The sequence below is a fragment of the Oncorhynchus mykiss genome, chromosome 28 (assembly GCF_013265735.2).
Source record: "Oncorhynchus mykiss isolate Arlee chromosome 28, USDA_OmykA_1.1, whole genome shotgun sequence".
Taxonomy (NCBI): Eukaryota; Metazoa; Chordata; class Actinopteri; order Salmoniformes; family Salmonidae; genus Oncorhynchus; species Oncorhynchus mykiss.
This window is the reverse complement of record NC_048592.1, coordinates 4,445,141-4,461,667: the sequence shown is the minus strand read 5'-3', so window position 1 is coordinate 4,461,667 and position 16,527 is coordinate 4,445,141. Positions and strand designations below refer to the sequence as shown.

Below are 16,527 nucleotides of genomic sequence, written 5' to 3'. Positions count from 1 at the left end.
TAGAGATTGCATCATCTGTGGATCTGTTGGGGCGGTATGCAAATTGTGGTGGGTCTAGGGTTTCTGGGATGATGGTGTTGATGTGTGCCATGTTCAGCCTTTCAAAGCACTTCATGGCTGCAGCCGTGAGTGTTACGGGTTGGTAGTCGTTTAGGCAGGTTACCTTAGTGTTCTTACGCACAGGGACTATTGTGGTCTGCTTGAAACATGTTGGTATTACAGACTCTGACAGGGAGAGGTTGAAAATGTCAGTGGAGACACTTGCCAGTTGGTCAGCGCATGCTCGCAGTACACGTCCTGGTAATCTGTCTGGCCCTACGGCCTTGTGAATGTTGACCTGTTTAAACAAAACACTCACTAAACCCTAAACCTCAACTAAATCTTGTAATGCATAATGTGGAAATTGAGCAAGTTGAAATTACTAAACTGCTTGGAATAACACTAGATTGTAAACTGTCATGGTCAAAACATATTGATGCAGTAGCAGCTAAGATGGGGAGAAGTCTGTCTAATAAAGTGATGCTCTGCCTTAACAACACTATCAACAAAGCAGGTCCTAGCGCCCTAATTTTGTCGCACCTTGACTACTGTTCAGTCGTGTGGTCAGGTGCCACAAAAAAGGACTTGGCTCAGAACAGGGCAGCACGGCTGGCCCTTGGATGTACACAGAGAGCTAATATTAATAATATGCATGTCAATCTCTCCTGGCTGAAAGTGGAGGAGAGATTGACTTCATCACTACTTTTATTTATGAGAGGTATTGACATGTTGAATGCTCCAAGCTGTCTGTCTGAACTACGGGTACACAGCTCGGACACCCATGCATATCCCACAAGACATGCCACGAAGTCTCTTCACAGTCCCCAAGTCCAGAACAGACTATGGCAGGCACGCAGTACTACATAGAGCCATGGAACTCTATTCCACATCACGTAACTGATGCAAGCAGTAAAATTATATTTAAAAAAAAAAAAACAGATTTAAAAAAACACCTTATGGAACAGCGGGGACTGTGAAGCAACACAAACATTGGCACAGACATGCATACACACATGCACGATAACATACGCTCTATACATACACATGGATTTAGTACTGTAGATATGTGGTAGTGGTGGAGATGGGGCGTGTTGTGAAATCTGTGAATGTATTGTAATATTTTAAAACTGTTTAAACTGCCTTAATTTTGCTGGACCCCAGGAAGAGTAGCTGCTGTTTTGGCAGCGGCTAATGGGGATCCGTAATAAATACAAAGGTCTTACTCACATTGGCTGCGGATCACACAGTCTTCTGGAATAGCTGGTGCTCTCATGCATGTTTCAGTGTTTGTAAGTAGTTTAGCTCGTCTGTTAGTCTCGTGTCTCTGGGCAGCTCTCGGCTGTGCTTCCTCTTGTTGTCTGTAATGGTTTTCAAGCCCTGTCACATCCGACCGGCGTCGGAGCCGGTGTAATACGATTCGATCTTAGTCCTGTATTGACGCCTTGCCTGTTTGATGGTTCGTCGGAGGGCGTAGCGGGATTTCTTATAAGCTTCCGGGTTAGAGTCCCTCTCCTTGAAATCAGGCACAGACTGTGTGTGGAAAATTATTTAAGATACAATACATCTCAACATTGCAGAGTTATGTGCATGCTTTCAAGCACACCCTTCTCATTAACCCGTGGTGAGTTATTCACAATTTTCTATTAACAAAAATATGTAAGATGGCTAAATAAAGATCAAAATGATTATTGATTATTATATTTGGATTTGTGCCCTGGTCCTATAAGAGCTCTTTGTCACTTCCCATGAGCCGTGTTGTGACACAAACTCACACTCATTCTTATGTTTAATAAATGTATCGTATAGTGTGTGTGTGGCAGGCTTACAATGATGGCTAAAAAACAAAAGAGAGTACTCTGACCCTGGTGCTAGATAGGGTACGCAGCTGGAGGTTGAATATTTGAAGGAGTACTGGACTATAAAAGGTTTGGGAACCACTGCTCTAGCCTACCATACTAATCCTCTATAATAATGCCACAGCTATCCCTATTACTACCATTACTGATGCAGCACTACCAATACCACTACTACTGCTACTAGGCCTGCACTGCAATTTTTTTCACAACCATAAATACTTCAAGACAAGCAATCACAGTTTCTACAGTCTTTGTAAGTATCAAGTAATTATGATGTTCACTATTTTCCTTTGTTCCCTCGTATGGACAGAAGGCCCACAGGATTGTTGTTTCTCCGTATGCACCCTACTTAACTTCACTCTGCGTCAGTGGTAGGGCTGTTGCAGTGACCGTATTACACCACACCGGCGGTCACGAGTTATGAAGACAGTCAAAGTCCATATGACTGTTTAGTCAAAGTAATTAGTCTTCTCCAAGCTCTGATGCTGCTGATGGTCATAGGTAGCCAACCAAACTTGCTAACTACCTGGTACTCAGCACTCTATTGTCCCTCTAATCACTCGGACCTCAATACAAATTCAATCGAAAATCTAATCAAACACTTCATGAGAGCCCATGAGCTCATGTTGCACAATATTTCTATAGGCTATGCAATTGCGTGAAGGCCTCGTAAAAAGAGTGGGATCACATCAACTTTCTATAGACTAGGCCTACTATATTTATTTCTCAACTTTCCTAATATTAAACACAATTCTTATCTTTAAGAAGATAAGCGCTTATAATGGAAATAAATAAATAGCCCAATAGTTTATCAACATTTTAAGATAAACGGTCTGATCTGTTGCGTCAGCCACATTGCGTAGAAATGTTTTTTTTTATGCTAGTGGTTGTATTAATATGGGATCTATCGCATCCCACAAACCAGGACTATGTTTGGAATATTTATTTCTCTCATAGAATAGGTCAACATTTGTACTATGGGAGGATAATAAGATTGTCATAGGCTAGTGCTTTTGCTGTTCGTTAGGCCTACTTATCTTGTTGGCTGACAAAGTAAAGGTGGAGACAGTTCTTCCAATATCTTCAATATGCACCTCTGAATTGGAAAAGGAAGCACACAGTTGCGTCTCCTGTGTCGGTCTTCAGCCTGTTAGAAAGACCCGATCAGGTGATGGAGATGTGAGTAAGAGGTTCTTCGGAACATGCAGCACTCGGGGAGAAGGGCACAGCGCAGCTCTAGGGGCCAAGGGCACAACGGCACTGGTCGCAAAAGGCCTGGATTTTTTTAGGATGCGTTACGGCCACACCAAGGGGATGCTGTGAAATTCGAGGCATTATCAAGTGCTTGTCAAATTGTGAATGAGAGACTGATAAAGTGTTTACAGCCTGCACAAAGAAACAAAGCAGAGCTCATTTTTTCAAGCTACTTTTTTCAAATCATCATTAGTCTCATCATGCAGCCTTTAAAATATATAAAAAATCTAAACATATACAATGTTTGTAGAACAACTAAAGTTAAATTAATAACTCTAAATTAAGCATATAGGAGGACCCATTCCATTGTTAACCACTCAACACAGAATAGCTGCATGTGCTCACTCCCTCAGATTGTGTGGAGAAAATATCCTTTCTATTTTATTCAACTTTGATCAGCTATATTCTTCATACTATAAAATAATGCCACGGGAATTCTAAGCAAATCTTATCTGCTAAATGAAATAGTGTAGCCCACAGTATTTGGCATAGCCAGATCAGGACCTAACATAAGGACAAGTCAGAGTATGCTGTTCTGTTTTCTGAAGTAGACTACATTTTTTTCATATCGTGTTCCTTTAGACCTGTCTAAAATAAATAATGTATGTATTAGACTTTTTAAAATGTAGATGTTCCAACGGTCTGCATCGATGGCTTGTAGGCTAAGTGTGGAAACCAGGAGATGCTAAATGTGTTTATGTTTATGGTCAGTTATCGTTAGACTGACAGTTATTTGAAGGTGGTTTGGTTCATTCTGTCAGAGAGATCTAAAAGCAGCAGCCTATAGCGAGGGCTCTAGACTAATCTTTTCAAGTTCCAAAGACTATTAAAATGTTGGCTACCCAAGAAGGTGGTTTGGTTCATTCTGTCAGAGAGATCTAAAAGCAGCAGCCTATAGCGAAGGCTCTAGACTAATCTTTTCAAGTTCCAAAGACTATTAAAATATTGGCTACCCAAGAAGGTGGTTTGGTTCATTCTGTCAGAGATCTAAAAGCAGCAGCCTATAGCGAAGGCTCTAGACTAATCTTTTCCAGTTCCAAAGACTATTAAAATATTGGCTACCCAAGAAGGTGGTTTGGTTCATTCTGTCAGAGAGATCTAAAAGCAGCAGCCTATAGCGAAGGCTCTTGACTAATCTTTTCAAGTTCCAAAGCCTATTAAAATATTGGCTACCCAAGAAGGTGGTTTGGTTCATTCTGTCAGAGAGATCTAAAAGCAGCAGCCTATAGCGAGGGCTCTAGACTAATCTTTTCAAGTTCCAAAGACTATTAAAATAGGAAACGTTTTTACCATCTCTGCAACAGAAGAGCCTCGCTATTTTGCAAAATGCATTGCATTCCTGTCTAGTCATTTGAACTCTCGAACATAGATTTTCTGAAATAGTGTAACATGGACCATCAACCCGATTGATTGTCTATTTTAGGATATTTGGTGCTATCAGAAATTATTTTGGTGATTTAATTTTTTTTTTTTTTTAAATGCTGGCCTTATTGCCATTATCTCAAAAGTTATAAATAACAGAGCAAAATGTCAGTCTGAAGGAAGTATGCTTTGAAGTGATTGAAAGGTATTTGAAAGTTCAGGAAAAGACCAGGCATAATGACTGAGCAATCTTTGTGTATGATCTAAAGAGAATCAATTCATTTCATTCTGTGTGGTTTTATCACCCTCTGTTCTTATGAGCCTTGTATGGATTTTGAGTGTCATAGAGGGAAACAGAGGACATGGATGTGGGAGTCTTGACTTTCAGGAATGGGCTCTACTAGGTGTTTACCGTGTGTGTTTGTGTGTGTCAGGAGAGAATAGGAGTGAAGATGATGATGATCCAGGATGGCCCCATGCCCACCGGGGCGGACAAACCCCTGAGAATCACTGGTGATCCCTACAAGGTCCAGGTGAGACGGGAGGCCTGATTAACGTTATACAGGGCAACTACTGTCAGGCTGCTGCATGACGGGGACCATTGACTGCCATGGTGCACACACACCGTCCCGTGAATATCACTTTCTTCTCCCCATAGCAAGCTCGGGAGTTGGTGATCGAGATCATCCGCGACAAAGATCAGGGAGACTTCCGCAGCAACCGCAACGACTTTGCGTCAAGATTAGGCGGAAGTACTTTGGATGTAAGAATGCAATGTGCATGCACCAGATGTCCAGGGAATTTCACATCCCCTGACTAGGGTGTCTTTTTAAACACACCCTTGATGTTTGAGCTCACGTGCTTCTGACCTTTTCCCTCCCTATAGGTAGCTGTGCCCAGGTTCGCAGTGGGGATCATCATCGGCAGGAGTGGCGAGATGATCAAGAAGATCCAGGCTGATTCTGGAGTGAGGATCCAATTCAAACCAGGTGTGTGTCGAACGTTTATTTTTACATACTGTATGTCATATGGAGGAGGGTTTCTCTTCATTGTAGCGATGTAATTATATTGAGGGAATGCAGTTTTCCCTGTTTCTTATCATACCATAACCAAGTATGTATGTGGAAAGAGGACTTTGATTCTTTGTGTTGGTGTGTGCCGTATTCGATTATTTGATTATGGTATTCCAGAAGGTGATTAGCTTGTAGTGTGCTGCACAAGTTTTGAGATGTAAAATGGTCACATTCATATTTATCACCCACCAGTTTTTTTGTGGACCCCAGGAAGAGTAGCTGCTCCATGTGCAGTAGCTAATGGGGATCCTAATAAACTAAACCCACCAAGCGGAAGCAAATGTACTTCAAAGGCTGTTGAAGAATGGCGTGCACCGTTTTGGGGAAACGTGCCGTTCAGTACAAACTGTCATGCAAACGTTGAATCTAACTGAACACAGTCCTGCTTTCAGTCACCACTGTTGGCTTAGTGCGTACTCTACTTCCTACTCCCAACTCCAGATGATGGCATCAGCCCAGAGCGCATCGCCCAAGTGATGGGCCAACCAGACAGGTGTCAGCATGCTGTCCATCTCATCAACGAGCTCATCCAAACAGCACAGGTACACACACACACACACCCAGAACAAACAAATACCGCTCCAGTAAACACTCAGAGCAAAGAACACATGCACACTGCACAGAACACACACTTTCCTTAGAAGTAGAGTGTACACACAAACGCACCACCGCCAGCAAACACACACTTGGCACAGAACACACACCAAGCAAGCACACATACCACTCGTGATCCTTATTTTCCAGTCAATGTATTTTTCCCCATGCTGCGTCTCGACCTATGAGTGTGTCCCAAATGACGGCCTATTCCCTACATAGTGCACTACTTTTGACATGCGACCATAAGGCTCAGGTCAAAAGTAGTGCACCGTGTAGGGAATAGTGTGCCATTTTGGACTCGTCCCATGTTGCTTGTTTTCTGGCGTGTATCGCTCAGGTGGCCAAGACAATTACCATTTAGATCTGCAAATAAGTACTGCTACTCCTGGTCAAATACAGCTAACAGATTAGTCATACGTTTGGATCTTTGTAAGTGCAGACGACCTCAAGCAAAAGTACACGTTTGCAATTAACAGGATTGATAAGATACATTATCAGATATATTCAAATATTTGACCTGTGATATATCACAATGACATTGTAAAAGAATTCCACTCCATGCTTGGGTTATGCTCCGGGGTATAATACCTGTACGAGCTGGTGAGGGTCTCCTTGCTGTATGTAAGAAGTTTGAATGTTTTATCATTATGAATCGCTCATTAACTTTTATATTCTCATTGTATTTATTGTCTGTAATTGTCTTAATGTCCATTGTCTTTGCTTGATGACATGTTTTAATGTATGAAAAGAGCTGCAATTAAAAGTTCCCCATGGGGATAATAAAGTTATCTTATGTGTGATTGGAGCAGGAGCGCGATGGCTTTGGGGGCTCTGGAGGACCAAGAGGAAGGGGACGAGGCCGCGGGGACTGGGGCATGGGCTCACCAGGGGGACTGCAGGAGGTCACCTACACAATACCCGCTGACAAGTGTGGTCTGGTGATCGGCAAAGGTACTGCAACTCGGTCCCTCAGTGTTCAAAGCAGGCTAGGGCAGCGTAGAACCTCGAAGCTACAAACACAAGTGGATATCGTGCGGAACACTGAGATGTCCGAAGTTCCCTTAAAACTGTATCGAACCATTATAGAAAATATGGATTGTGTATTTACACAACTTTTCTCATCTTTTAGCCAGATGCTGTAATTATCGCTTGTGTTTTCTGCACATGTATGCCTAAGCAATATTTATGTTTGTCTGAAGCCTACAAAAATGTATTGGGTTTTTGTTGCATTTAAAGGCCCAGTGCAGTCAAAAACTTTTGATAAGAGCTGTTTGAAAGGACCGCCTGAAGTTTCTGACTGTTTTGTTGGGGTGGAGTTTTGGCCTGCCTGGTGACATCACCAGGTGGTAAATTAGTTAAGAGCAATCAGAATGCGTTCCAAACCTCTCTGCCAATAAGAGCTTGTTGTCCGTTTTCCCCGCTCCACTCAAACCACTCCCAGACCACTTTCTCAACGTGCGTCAATCTCATAGGAAGTCTATGCCAGAAGCAGCTGGGTGGCCAGTCTCCCCCTCTCCCACCTCCTCCTGCACTCATGTGTATATGGCTTTTTAAAGTGACATTCGGTGCCTATGTAAAGTGTCTAATGAGAGGGACAATGCATGTAAGGTGTGACAAATTGTTTCGGTCTCAAAATAACAGCCCGATGGACATGAATGAGGGAATGACTGTCAAATTTGCTTATTTGCTATTCATGCTCACTCTATTGCCTGACCATTTAGTGAGTTTGCTTGCCGCGAGGGGGGGGGTGTACTTGTGTTTTGGGTCGGTTGACAGCGGGCGCGTAGAGAACAGACGACTCATGTGAATGGTGTTCATTTAATAAAGTTAGATCAAAGTTGTATTAATGTCTTCAAGATCACATAATGATAGTATTCTACCCAACAGCATAGTATAACGTTACTGTAAGACAAAAACACCACCACATTTCTCTCTACCGCCCCCGTTGTCCTATAAATATTTTCCTTAAGTATTAAGGAATGTTATTACTTCAACCTTGTGAATGTGACAAACTGACACTTTTTCATTTTTGTCAAAAACAACTTTAGTTCGAAGGAATGCCCTTTGATTTGACAGCCTGCACATGTTAATTTCGGCCAGAGACAACCATTAGACCCGATTACTTGTTCATTTCGGCCAGAGACAACCATTAGACCCGATTACTTGTTCATTTCGGCCAGAGACAACCATTAGACCCGATTACTTATTCATTTCGGACAGAGACAACCATTAGACCCGATTACAAGCATTTCGCTACACTCGCATTAACATCTGCTAACCATGTGTATGTGACAAATAAAATTTGATTTGATTTGACTTGTTCATTTCGGACAGAGACAACCATTAGACCCGATTACTTGTTAATTTCGGACAGAGACAACCATTAGACCCGATTACTTGTTTCTACGCATGAGCTTAGCTAGCCAACGTCGCCATGACATAGCCCTCAAGTGTGATCAGGGATATCTATTGGAGTAGCAGTCTTAATACTGTCTTTGCTATTATTTTTTAGTTAGCTCCTTAGCTAGGGCGTCATTACGACAAAGGTAGTTAACTACAGCGTTTAGTCAACTAAGAGAGAACTCTGTGGAAAGGGGCTTTCCATGACGTTTGGGTATAATGTCTGTACTCACGGGGGAATGGCCACTGACTGGATTAACTTTACGTGAAAAAACTTTTTCTCATTTAGACGACTAACATCACATTTCATCTTCTCACAAATAGTTTCATATTTAATCATATATATTCCCCTACATTTGGATGTGACCCTGACAACTGGGAAATATACATTTTTGTAAAGAAAATATCGCAATTTGAAATGCTTTGGGAGCTCTTTTAAATATTTTTTATAGTTCAAAAAGTATAAATGCCTTGAAGTATCTACTCAAGCAATCCGAGTTGGAGCAGTCTGGACATTTGGAAGTTGTTTTTTTGTTAATAGCTTTAATAATTGAAGCTCTAGAGCGGGCTAAAGAAACCAAATAATAACATGAAGAGTATGTAAGAAATCTAGAGTTGTGCTTTGACTTCAGCAAGCACACCTAATAATAATATTAATTAGTTGGTAACTTTACAAGGGAAGTTGTGGGGCTTGCTAAAGCTCTTTAAAATTATTTTTGTGGAATCTGTTTTTAATTTGTTTTATTATTCTAATAGTGAAATCATTTCAAATGCCCATCCCTAGTCAGTAGTGGTGAGTAGCAGTAGTTGAGTGGTCAGTCATTTTTTGTTGTTGTGGTCAGTTGTTTTGGCAAGTAGGTGTGTGTGGTTCAGTTGTTGTGGTCTATAGTTTTGGTATTTTTTGCACCAAATTTGAGCTAAATACATTTTTTGTGCATAACGAACATTTCTGGGATCTTTTATTTCAGCTCATGAAACATGGGACTAACACTTTACATGTTGCGTTCATATTTTTGTTCAGTGTAGGTACAGAACCTTTAGGGGTGCCATATATGAAGGAAGCAATATAACCCTTTTTGGATCTACCTAGAACAGTTGTTAGTTGTTGTGGTCTAAACTACAGTTGTTGCATGTGAAAACGGAACGAAGTGCGATGTGAAGTGATCGGGTGAAGTATGAATCGAGTGAACGGAGAAAGCTTCACTCTATCCAATCAGAGGTGTACAGATTGCCCCTCTTTTTACAGACAGGCAAACTTGCCAGTTGAGTTATTTAGAGCACGGAGCATGATCCTGAGAAGGACGAAGCTAGTGAGCATTAGAAATGTTCTGTGTCATTCCTGGTCGTCCAGACTGGGGATGCATTCAACATCTTAGTGTTTGTTGGCTGTTCGGTGTGAAACAGATACACAAATCTAAGGAATTACTTCATATTTTAAATTTTAGAACTCAGAACCCATCAATAGTTATAGTTGATACGTGTTTAAATCATTTTAAGTTAGGATAGCCTGAGTTATACTATGCAAATGTTATATGTTGATAAAGATTTAAAAAGTTATAATACTGTTTGGATGGTGTGAACATGTGAGAGTTGGTGTGGTTCGGAAAGTATTCAGACCTCTTGACTTTTTCCACATTTTATTACGTTACTGCCTTATTCTAAAATTGATGAAATTGTTTTCTTCTCTCATCAATCTACACACAATACCACATTGACAAAGCAAAAACAGGCAAAATATTTTTTTAAATGTATTACTGACCCTTTACTCAGTACTTTGTTGAAGCACCTTTGGCAGCAATTACAGCCTTGAGTCAAGTTACAGAAAATGTTGATTCAGTTACTAAAACAGCTGTAACTTTTTATCAGAATATAGTTTTTTTTGTTCAAACAGCAGATTTGAGTAGCAGACGACAGTGTAAACACTAACTTTTTGTCTAAGTTGCTGCAAAGTGGTCAAAGTAGCTGATCTGTGTCAATAGTTGCATTATTGCATTTACAGTGAATCGAAGTGATGTCACAATGGGGCCTTGAGGAAATCCCAATTAAGTTGATAGAGGACAAAATATTTATTACCTTCAATATAAAATGTATAAAAAGGTTGTATACAATCACACGAGGAGGAAATGCTAGAATTTGCAGACGTGCCCTATTTACTTGAACCGAAATACACAGACAAGGAACTTCAACAGATGGAAGATTACAGAGAAATGAGAGAGAGAAACAGAGCAGGCAACGGATCAGGCAGATGTCCCAACTCGAGACATCTGGAAATTGGTGGTGTACCAGTGCTCAATGCCCACTGAAGACAAGTGTCTTTGCTGCACGGAGTGGGACCTACTTATGCCACCTGTGAAGAATCTAGAATTGTCCGGCAACGAGACGTTGATCTGAGAGCCCCGCCTACTTTGTGTAACCAGTTACAATGATTTTCCAGCTCTCATAAACCCAGCCGATGTAGAAACTTTTTTTCCATGTGCCAAAAATAAACTGGAAAATAAACTGGAAGAAGAGACCTCGGCCTGAGGGACCTAATGGCCAGCTGTCAGTAAAGTAAGTAGTGATAGTTTATTATTTTATACATAGACTTCCCAACGGTACAGTATTCATAGGCTGTGTCAAATATGTGACCCGACCGGTTCAAATCGGTCTTATGTATTGATTTTTTTTTATTTTTTACATTGGATAAAAGTAGAGACTCAGAGCTACAAAATAGTATATCATACACTGCATTTTTTAGGAACAATGGGAATGTAATTCTGCTTTGAAAGTTGATCAACTTGTAAAATTCACCTTTGAGAAAATGTCCTTTGAATGTTTTAGTACCTAGTGAAGGGCTCTTCTTTGTCTACACCTATTCAGCATCGTTCACACCCTCTTAAGCTTTAGCCCCACCCATCTCGTTTTGCTCTCGGATCGTTCAGAGCGCACGCTTGACGCTCTGGCCGATGATTTGTTTACCTCTGGTTAACAGGAGAACAGTCTAACCAGCTCTGCTGGCAACAATTTTGTTGCGCTTTTTTGCCGACGTTTACTGATGCCGGCTATATTCAACGAGCGTTATGCTTTTGAAAATTCATCAGTTATTCTGCGTTCTGGCATACTCGGACTGAATTTACGAATGCACCCAAAATGGTTACTTGCATAGTGGAGTATTGTTAAGACAGGTAGCTAGCTAGGTAAACAACGTGTAAGATCATACACGTCACGTAACATTAGCTAGCAAGCCAGCCAGCTAACGTTAGCTAATTAAACAACAATGAGCATAGCGCCAAATCATGTCGTTACTACCCTGCATGAATCTGCTGGGTAGTAGGTTCAACCAGGTTCAATGTAGCTAGCTAACGTTAGGCTCTAACTAGCCATGCAAATGGCTCTGGGATACGAATAATATCAAACGCCAGTCAGCTAAAGTTAGCTAGCTAGGTAACAGTACACTTTAGCTTGAAATGAAACCACTTTCTTTCAAAATGAGAAATGTGTAATATCTGAAAATGTAGCTAGCTAGACTATCTTACCGTATACTGCATCATGCATGATGGACACGTCTCCCTGTCACGGATGCCATGCCATGGTTGCCCATAGTTTGAAGATGTAATCCGGAGACTGGTGTTTTCTTCACCTCTTTAGCGATCATACTCCACTTTTTGGAGTCAACACGTATGCAGCTCCATTACACAATACATTTTATTTAAAATCTGCGTTGGACAGGATTACCTACACAGACTGACCAGCTCAAATAGACAGAAGCCTTCTATATGGCAGACCAATCTGATCTCCTTTCTCGGCATGTCCTGCCCACTCATTATCTCAGCCAATCATTGCTAGTGGGAAGGTTGCTGGCTTTTTCCGTGGCTAAACCAACTAGACTCGTAATTTAACAATTGTATGTGTATTTACAAGTTTATTATTAAGGCACATGAAAGTTCACATCTTCCAGAAGGCATTTCTGCCAAAAAAAATGCAAATTTGATGCAAAGAAACAAACTTTCAAATGGCTCTGCTGTGAAGTAGTGACTTACGACATAAGCCTAGTTTCCTGAAACGAGTCACATATGTCATTAGTCACCTAATATGTTCATTAGTAGGCCTACCTAGTGTTATTCTGCTTTCACACAGCGAGCTGACTTTTTTTTCTACCATTTGTTTTCTTGGCAATATAGACTTGAGGCTTAAAGAGCAACAACTACCCCTCCCCCACTAATGTCTATGCTGGATTCAAGAAGGCAGATGACGCCATCAGAATCCTTTGAACAACCTTCCACCCATGGCTCATCACCTTTCCCTTCTGTTAGTTTCTATATCTCTTTTTATCATTATATATGTTTTGCTTTTATACTGCAATTCTACTTTTAGTTGCCAATGTGTACAAGATCAAATAGTCCGTACTATACATGCAACTCATAGCGTTGAAAAATCCCAATTGACACCTGTGCTATGGATGTATAACAAGACCAGAAACAGTATTATAACTTCCAATTGTTTTGAGGGATAATGATGCATTGTAGACTTTAACATTTACAATTGAGGAATGAAGAACATGTATGACTTTTATTTCACAGATGAAATCCGTAATAATATATTGACAGTATCTGTAGAAAATTCCCTCTGGACCATCTCTCTGACCCTGGGAGTTAGGGAGACCTTTGTGATTATCAGGTTGCATCAAGTAGTTTACCATCACCCAACCAGAGCCTAACGAAGAGGGCAATTCACTCCTCTGTTGTTAGGGAGGTTCCTAGGGAGCCTTCTAGGAGAGTTCCAGACCTTTGTGATTATCAGGCTGCATCAAGTAGTTTACCATCACCCAACCAGAGCCTAACGATTGTCTTGCAGGAGAGGGCAATTCACACATCTGTTGTTAGGGAGGTTACTAGGGAGCCTTCTAGGAGAGTTCCAGACCTTTGTGATTATCAGGCTGCATCAAGTAGTTTACCATCACCCAACCAGAGCCTAACGATTGTCTTGCAGGAGGGCAATTCACACCTCTGTTGTTAGGGAGCCTTTTAAGAGAGTTCCAGACATTGTGACAAACTCTCCCTTACTTTCAGGGTCAAAGAGAGGGTACAGAGGGGATTCTCTACAGCAGTGGTTCCCAAACTTTTATTGTGCCGTACCCCTTCAAACATTCAACCTCCAGATGCGTACCCCTCTAACACCAGGGTCAGCGCACTCTCAAATGTTGTTTTTTGCCATCATTGTAAGCCTGCCACTCACCCTGTATATAGCTTACCTAATTTCTCATGTTCTTATTTATCTTTGTTGTGTGTTTTTGATCTACCTTTATTTTATAGTACTACGTTGATATTGATAAGAGGTTGCAAGAAAGGCATTTCACCAAAATGTTTTGAAATTTGCGATACTGACTTGAGTAGTTTGCTACTATTCTGTAAATCAAGAAATACGTTCTAGTTGGCCTGAACTGGTTTTGATTAGCATTTGTGTGATGGCTGTGATTATGGAGTGGGAACGTTAGTTTTCTCCTTTTCCAGCTACAGTTGTAAGGGGCAGGAATCGGGATCGGTTTGCAGCTACAATCTCCGCTATGTCTGGTCTTGGAAAACTGGCTATGTTCTTGGGTGGTCGTCTTGGAAGTTGTACATGGGAGAGCGGGTCCCTGTACACTACTGTCTTGTCCTCCCATCTTTTCAGCACACACTCTGCCAGGTCCAACTATACTCAGCAAAAAAAGAAACGTCCTCTCACTGTGTTTATTCTGCCAACTTAACATGTGTAAATATTTGTATGAACTTAACAAGATTCAACAAATGAGACATTAACTGAACAAGTTCCACAGACGTAACTAACATAAATAGAATAATGTGTCCCTGAACAAAGGGGGGGTCAAAATCTAAATGAAGTCTGTATCTGGTGTGGCCACCAGCTGCATTAAGTACTGCAGTGCATCTCATGGACTGCACCAGATTTGCCACTTCTTGCAGTGAGATGTTACCCCACTCTTCCACCAAGGCACTTGCAAGTTCCCAGACATTTCTGGGGGGAATGGCCCTAGCCCTCACCCTCCAATCCAACAGGTCCCAGACATGCTGAATCGGATTGAGATCCAGGCTCTTTGCTGGCTCTGGCAGAACACTGACATTCCTGTCTTGCAGGAAATAATGCACAGAACGAGCAGTATGGCTGGTAGCATTGTCATGCTGGAGGGTCATGTCAGGATGAGCCTGTAGGAAGGGTACCACATGAGGGAGGAGGTCTTCCCTGTAACACACAGTGTTGAGTTTGCCTGCAATGGCAACAAGCTCAGTCAGATGATGCTGTGACACACCACCCCAGACCATGATGGACCCTCCACCTCCAAATCGATCCCGCTCCAGAGCACAGGCCTCAGTGTAATGCTCATTCCTTCTACGATAAATGCGAAACCGACCATCACCCCTGGTGAGACAAAACTGCGAATCGTCAGTGAAGAGCACTTTTTGCCAGTCCTGTCTGGTCCAGCGACGGTGGGTTTGTGCCCATAGGCAATGTTGTTGCCGGTGATGTCGGGTGAGGTTCTGCCTTACAACAGGCCTTCAAGCCCTCAGTCCAGCCTCTCAGCCTATTGCGGACAGTCTGAGCACTGATGGAGGGATTGTGCTTTCCTGGTGTAACTCGGGCAGTTGTTGTTGCCATCCTGTACCTGTCCCGCAGGTGTGCTGTTCGGATGTACCGGTCCTGTGCAGGTGTTGTTATCAGCTGTCCGTCCTGTCTCCCTGTAGTGCTGTCTTAGGCATCTCACATTAGACATTTACATTTATTGCCATGGCCACATCTGCCGTCCTCATGCCTCCTCACACAGATGAGCAGGGACCATGTTTTTCAGGGTCAGTTGAAAGGCCTCTTTAGTGTCCTAAGTTTTCATAACTGTGACCTTAATTGCCTACCGTCGCTAAGCTCTTTGTGTCTTAACGACCGTTCCACAGGTGCATTTTCATTAATTGTTTATGTTTAAGCATGAGAAACCGTGTTTAAACCCTTTACAATGAAGATCTGTGAAGTTATTTAGATTTTTACGAATTATCTTTGAAAGACAGTGTCCTGAAAATGGGACGTTTCTTTTCTTGTTGCGTTTTGTTGTAAATTTTCTTAGCAACCAAGGTTTTGGTTTGTTTTGGGAAAACCATACTATACAATTTTCTAAATTCTGCATTAAGATTTACACACTAAGTCTGTCTGGTGTCTACTTTTCCCGAATAATAAGATTATCCAATGACAGAGAAGCATTACTTGGAAAATAGTTAAATTGTGTAACTTTTACCCAGCCGACAAAGATTTCAAAACAATGACTGTGATTAGCTTCTCCCAAACCCTAGACCAAATGTCTCCTGTTACCATGGCCCTTAATAGAATCCATGACCTGTCCCTTGCAAAACATCACATTTTACTTGAAGTAGTGGTCGCCTGTCAGTTTTTTGTTGTTGTCCGGAGATACAGCAAAAATATGTGATGTTAGGGGTACTCTAGAGCCAGAGTTGGGTAACACTGATCTAAGGTGTAAGGTATACAAATTTTAACATGTTGAAATCTGAAAAGCTTGTAAGAGTAAAATGTAACCCCTCACTTGTGCTACTTTATGGGTTGGTTCTGGCTGACTTGGATCAGTCACTTTAGGTTTTCTGTGACATACTGTATAGACCAGGGTTTGTTGAAATTTGGGAAAGCTGAAACCTGGAAAACTGAACTTGGGGAAAAAAAACTGAAGTAGACAAAAAATATTAACAGATTTTAAAAGGCCATACCTGGGTGATCACAGGTATCAAACCCAATATCCTGGCATTGCAATGCTCTACCAAGAGGCAATTTAATATGATTTATAAAGCACAGGTTTGTCATATTTAACAGTGCGTAATGTCACATTTGACATTGGTGGTTGTGTCAGTTATACCACATTTTATAAACCCTTTACAAAGTGTGATGTGGTTATACATTTGTAACACTTACAGTGGGGC

The 16,527-nt window shown here is 41.5% G+C and overlaps 1 protein-coding gene across 3 annotated transcripts in view; it reads left to right on the top strand.

The window, feature by feature from the left end:
- The window catches only part of LOC110508374 (far upstream element-binding protein 3), a 64,190-nt gene that overhangs the window by 20,347 nt on the left and 27,316 nt on the right, over nt 1-16,527 (top strand). For all 3 annotated transcript variants that reach the window (XM_021588869.2, XM_021588871.2, XM_021588868.2), the window contains exons 8-12: nt 4,946-5,044; nt 5,170-5,274; nt 5,398-5,500; nt 6,026-6,126; nt 6,991-7,132. In XM_021588869.2, the coding sequence (XP_021444544.2) occupies nt 4,946-5,044; nt 5,170-5,274; nt 5,398-5,500; nt 6,026-6,126; nt 6,991-7,132 (550 nt within the window). The remainder of the gene's footprint in view (nt 1-4,945; nt 5,045-5,169; nt 5,275-5,397; nt 5,501-6,025; nt 6,127-6,990; nt 7,133-16,527) is intronic.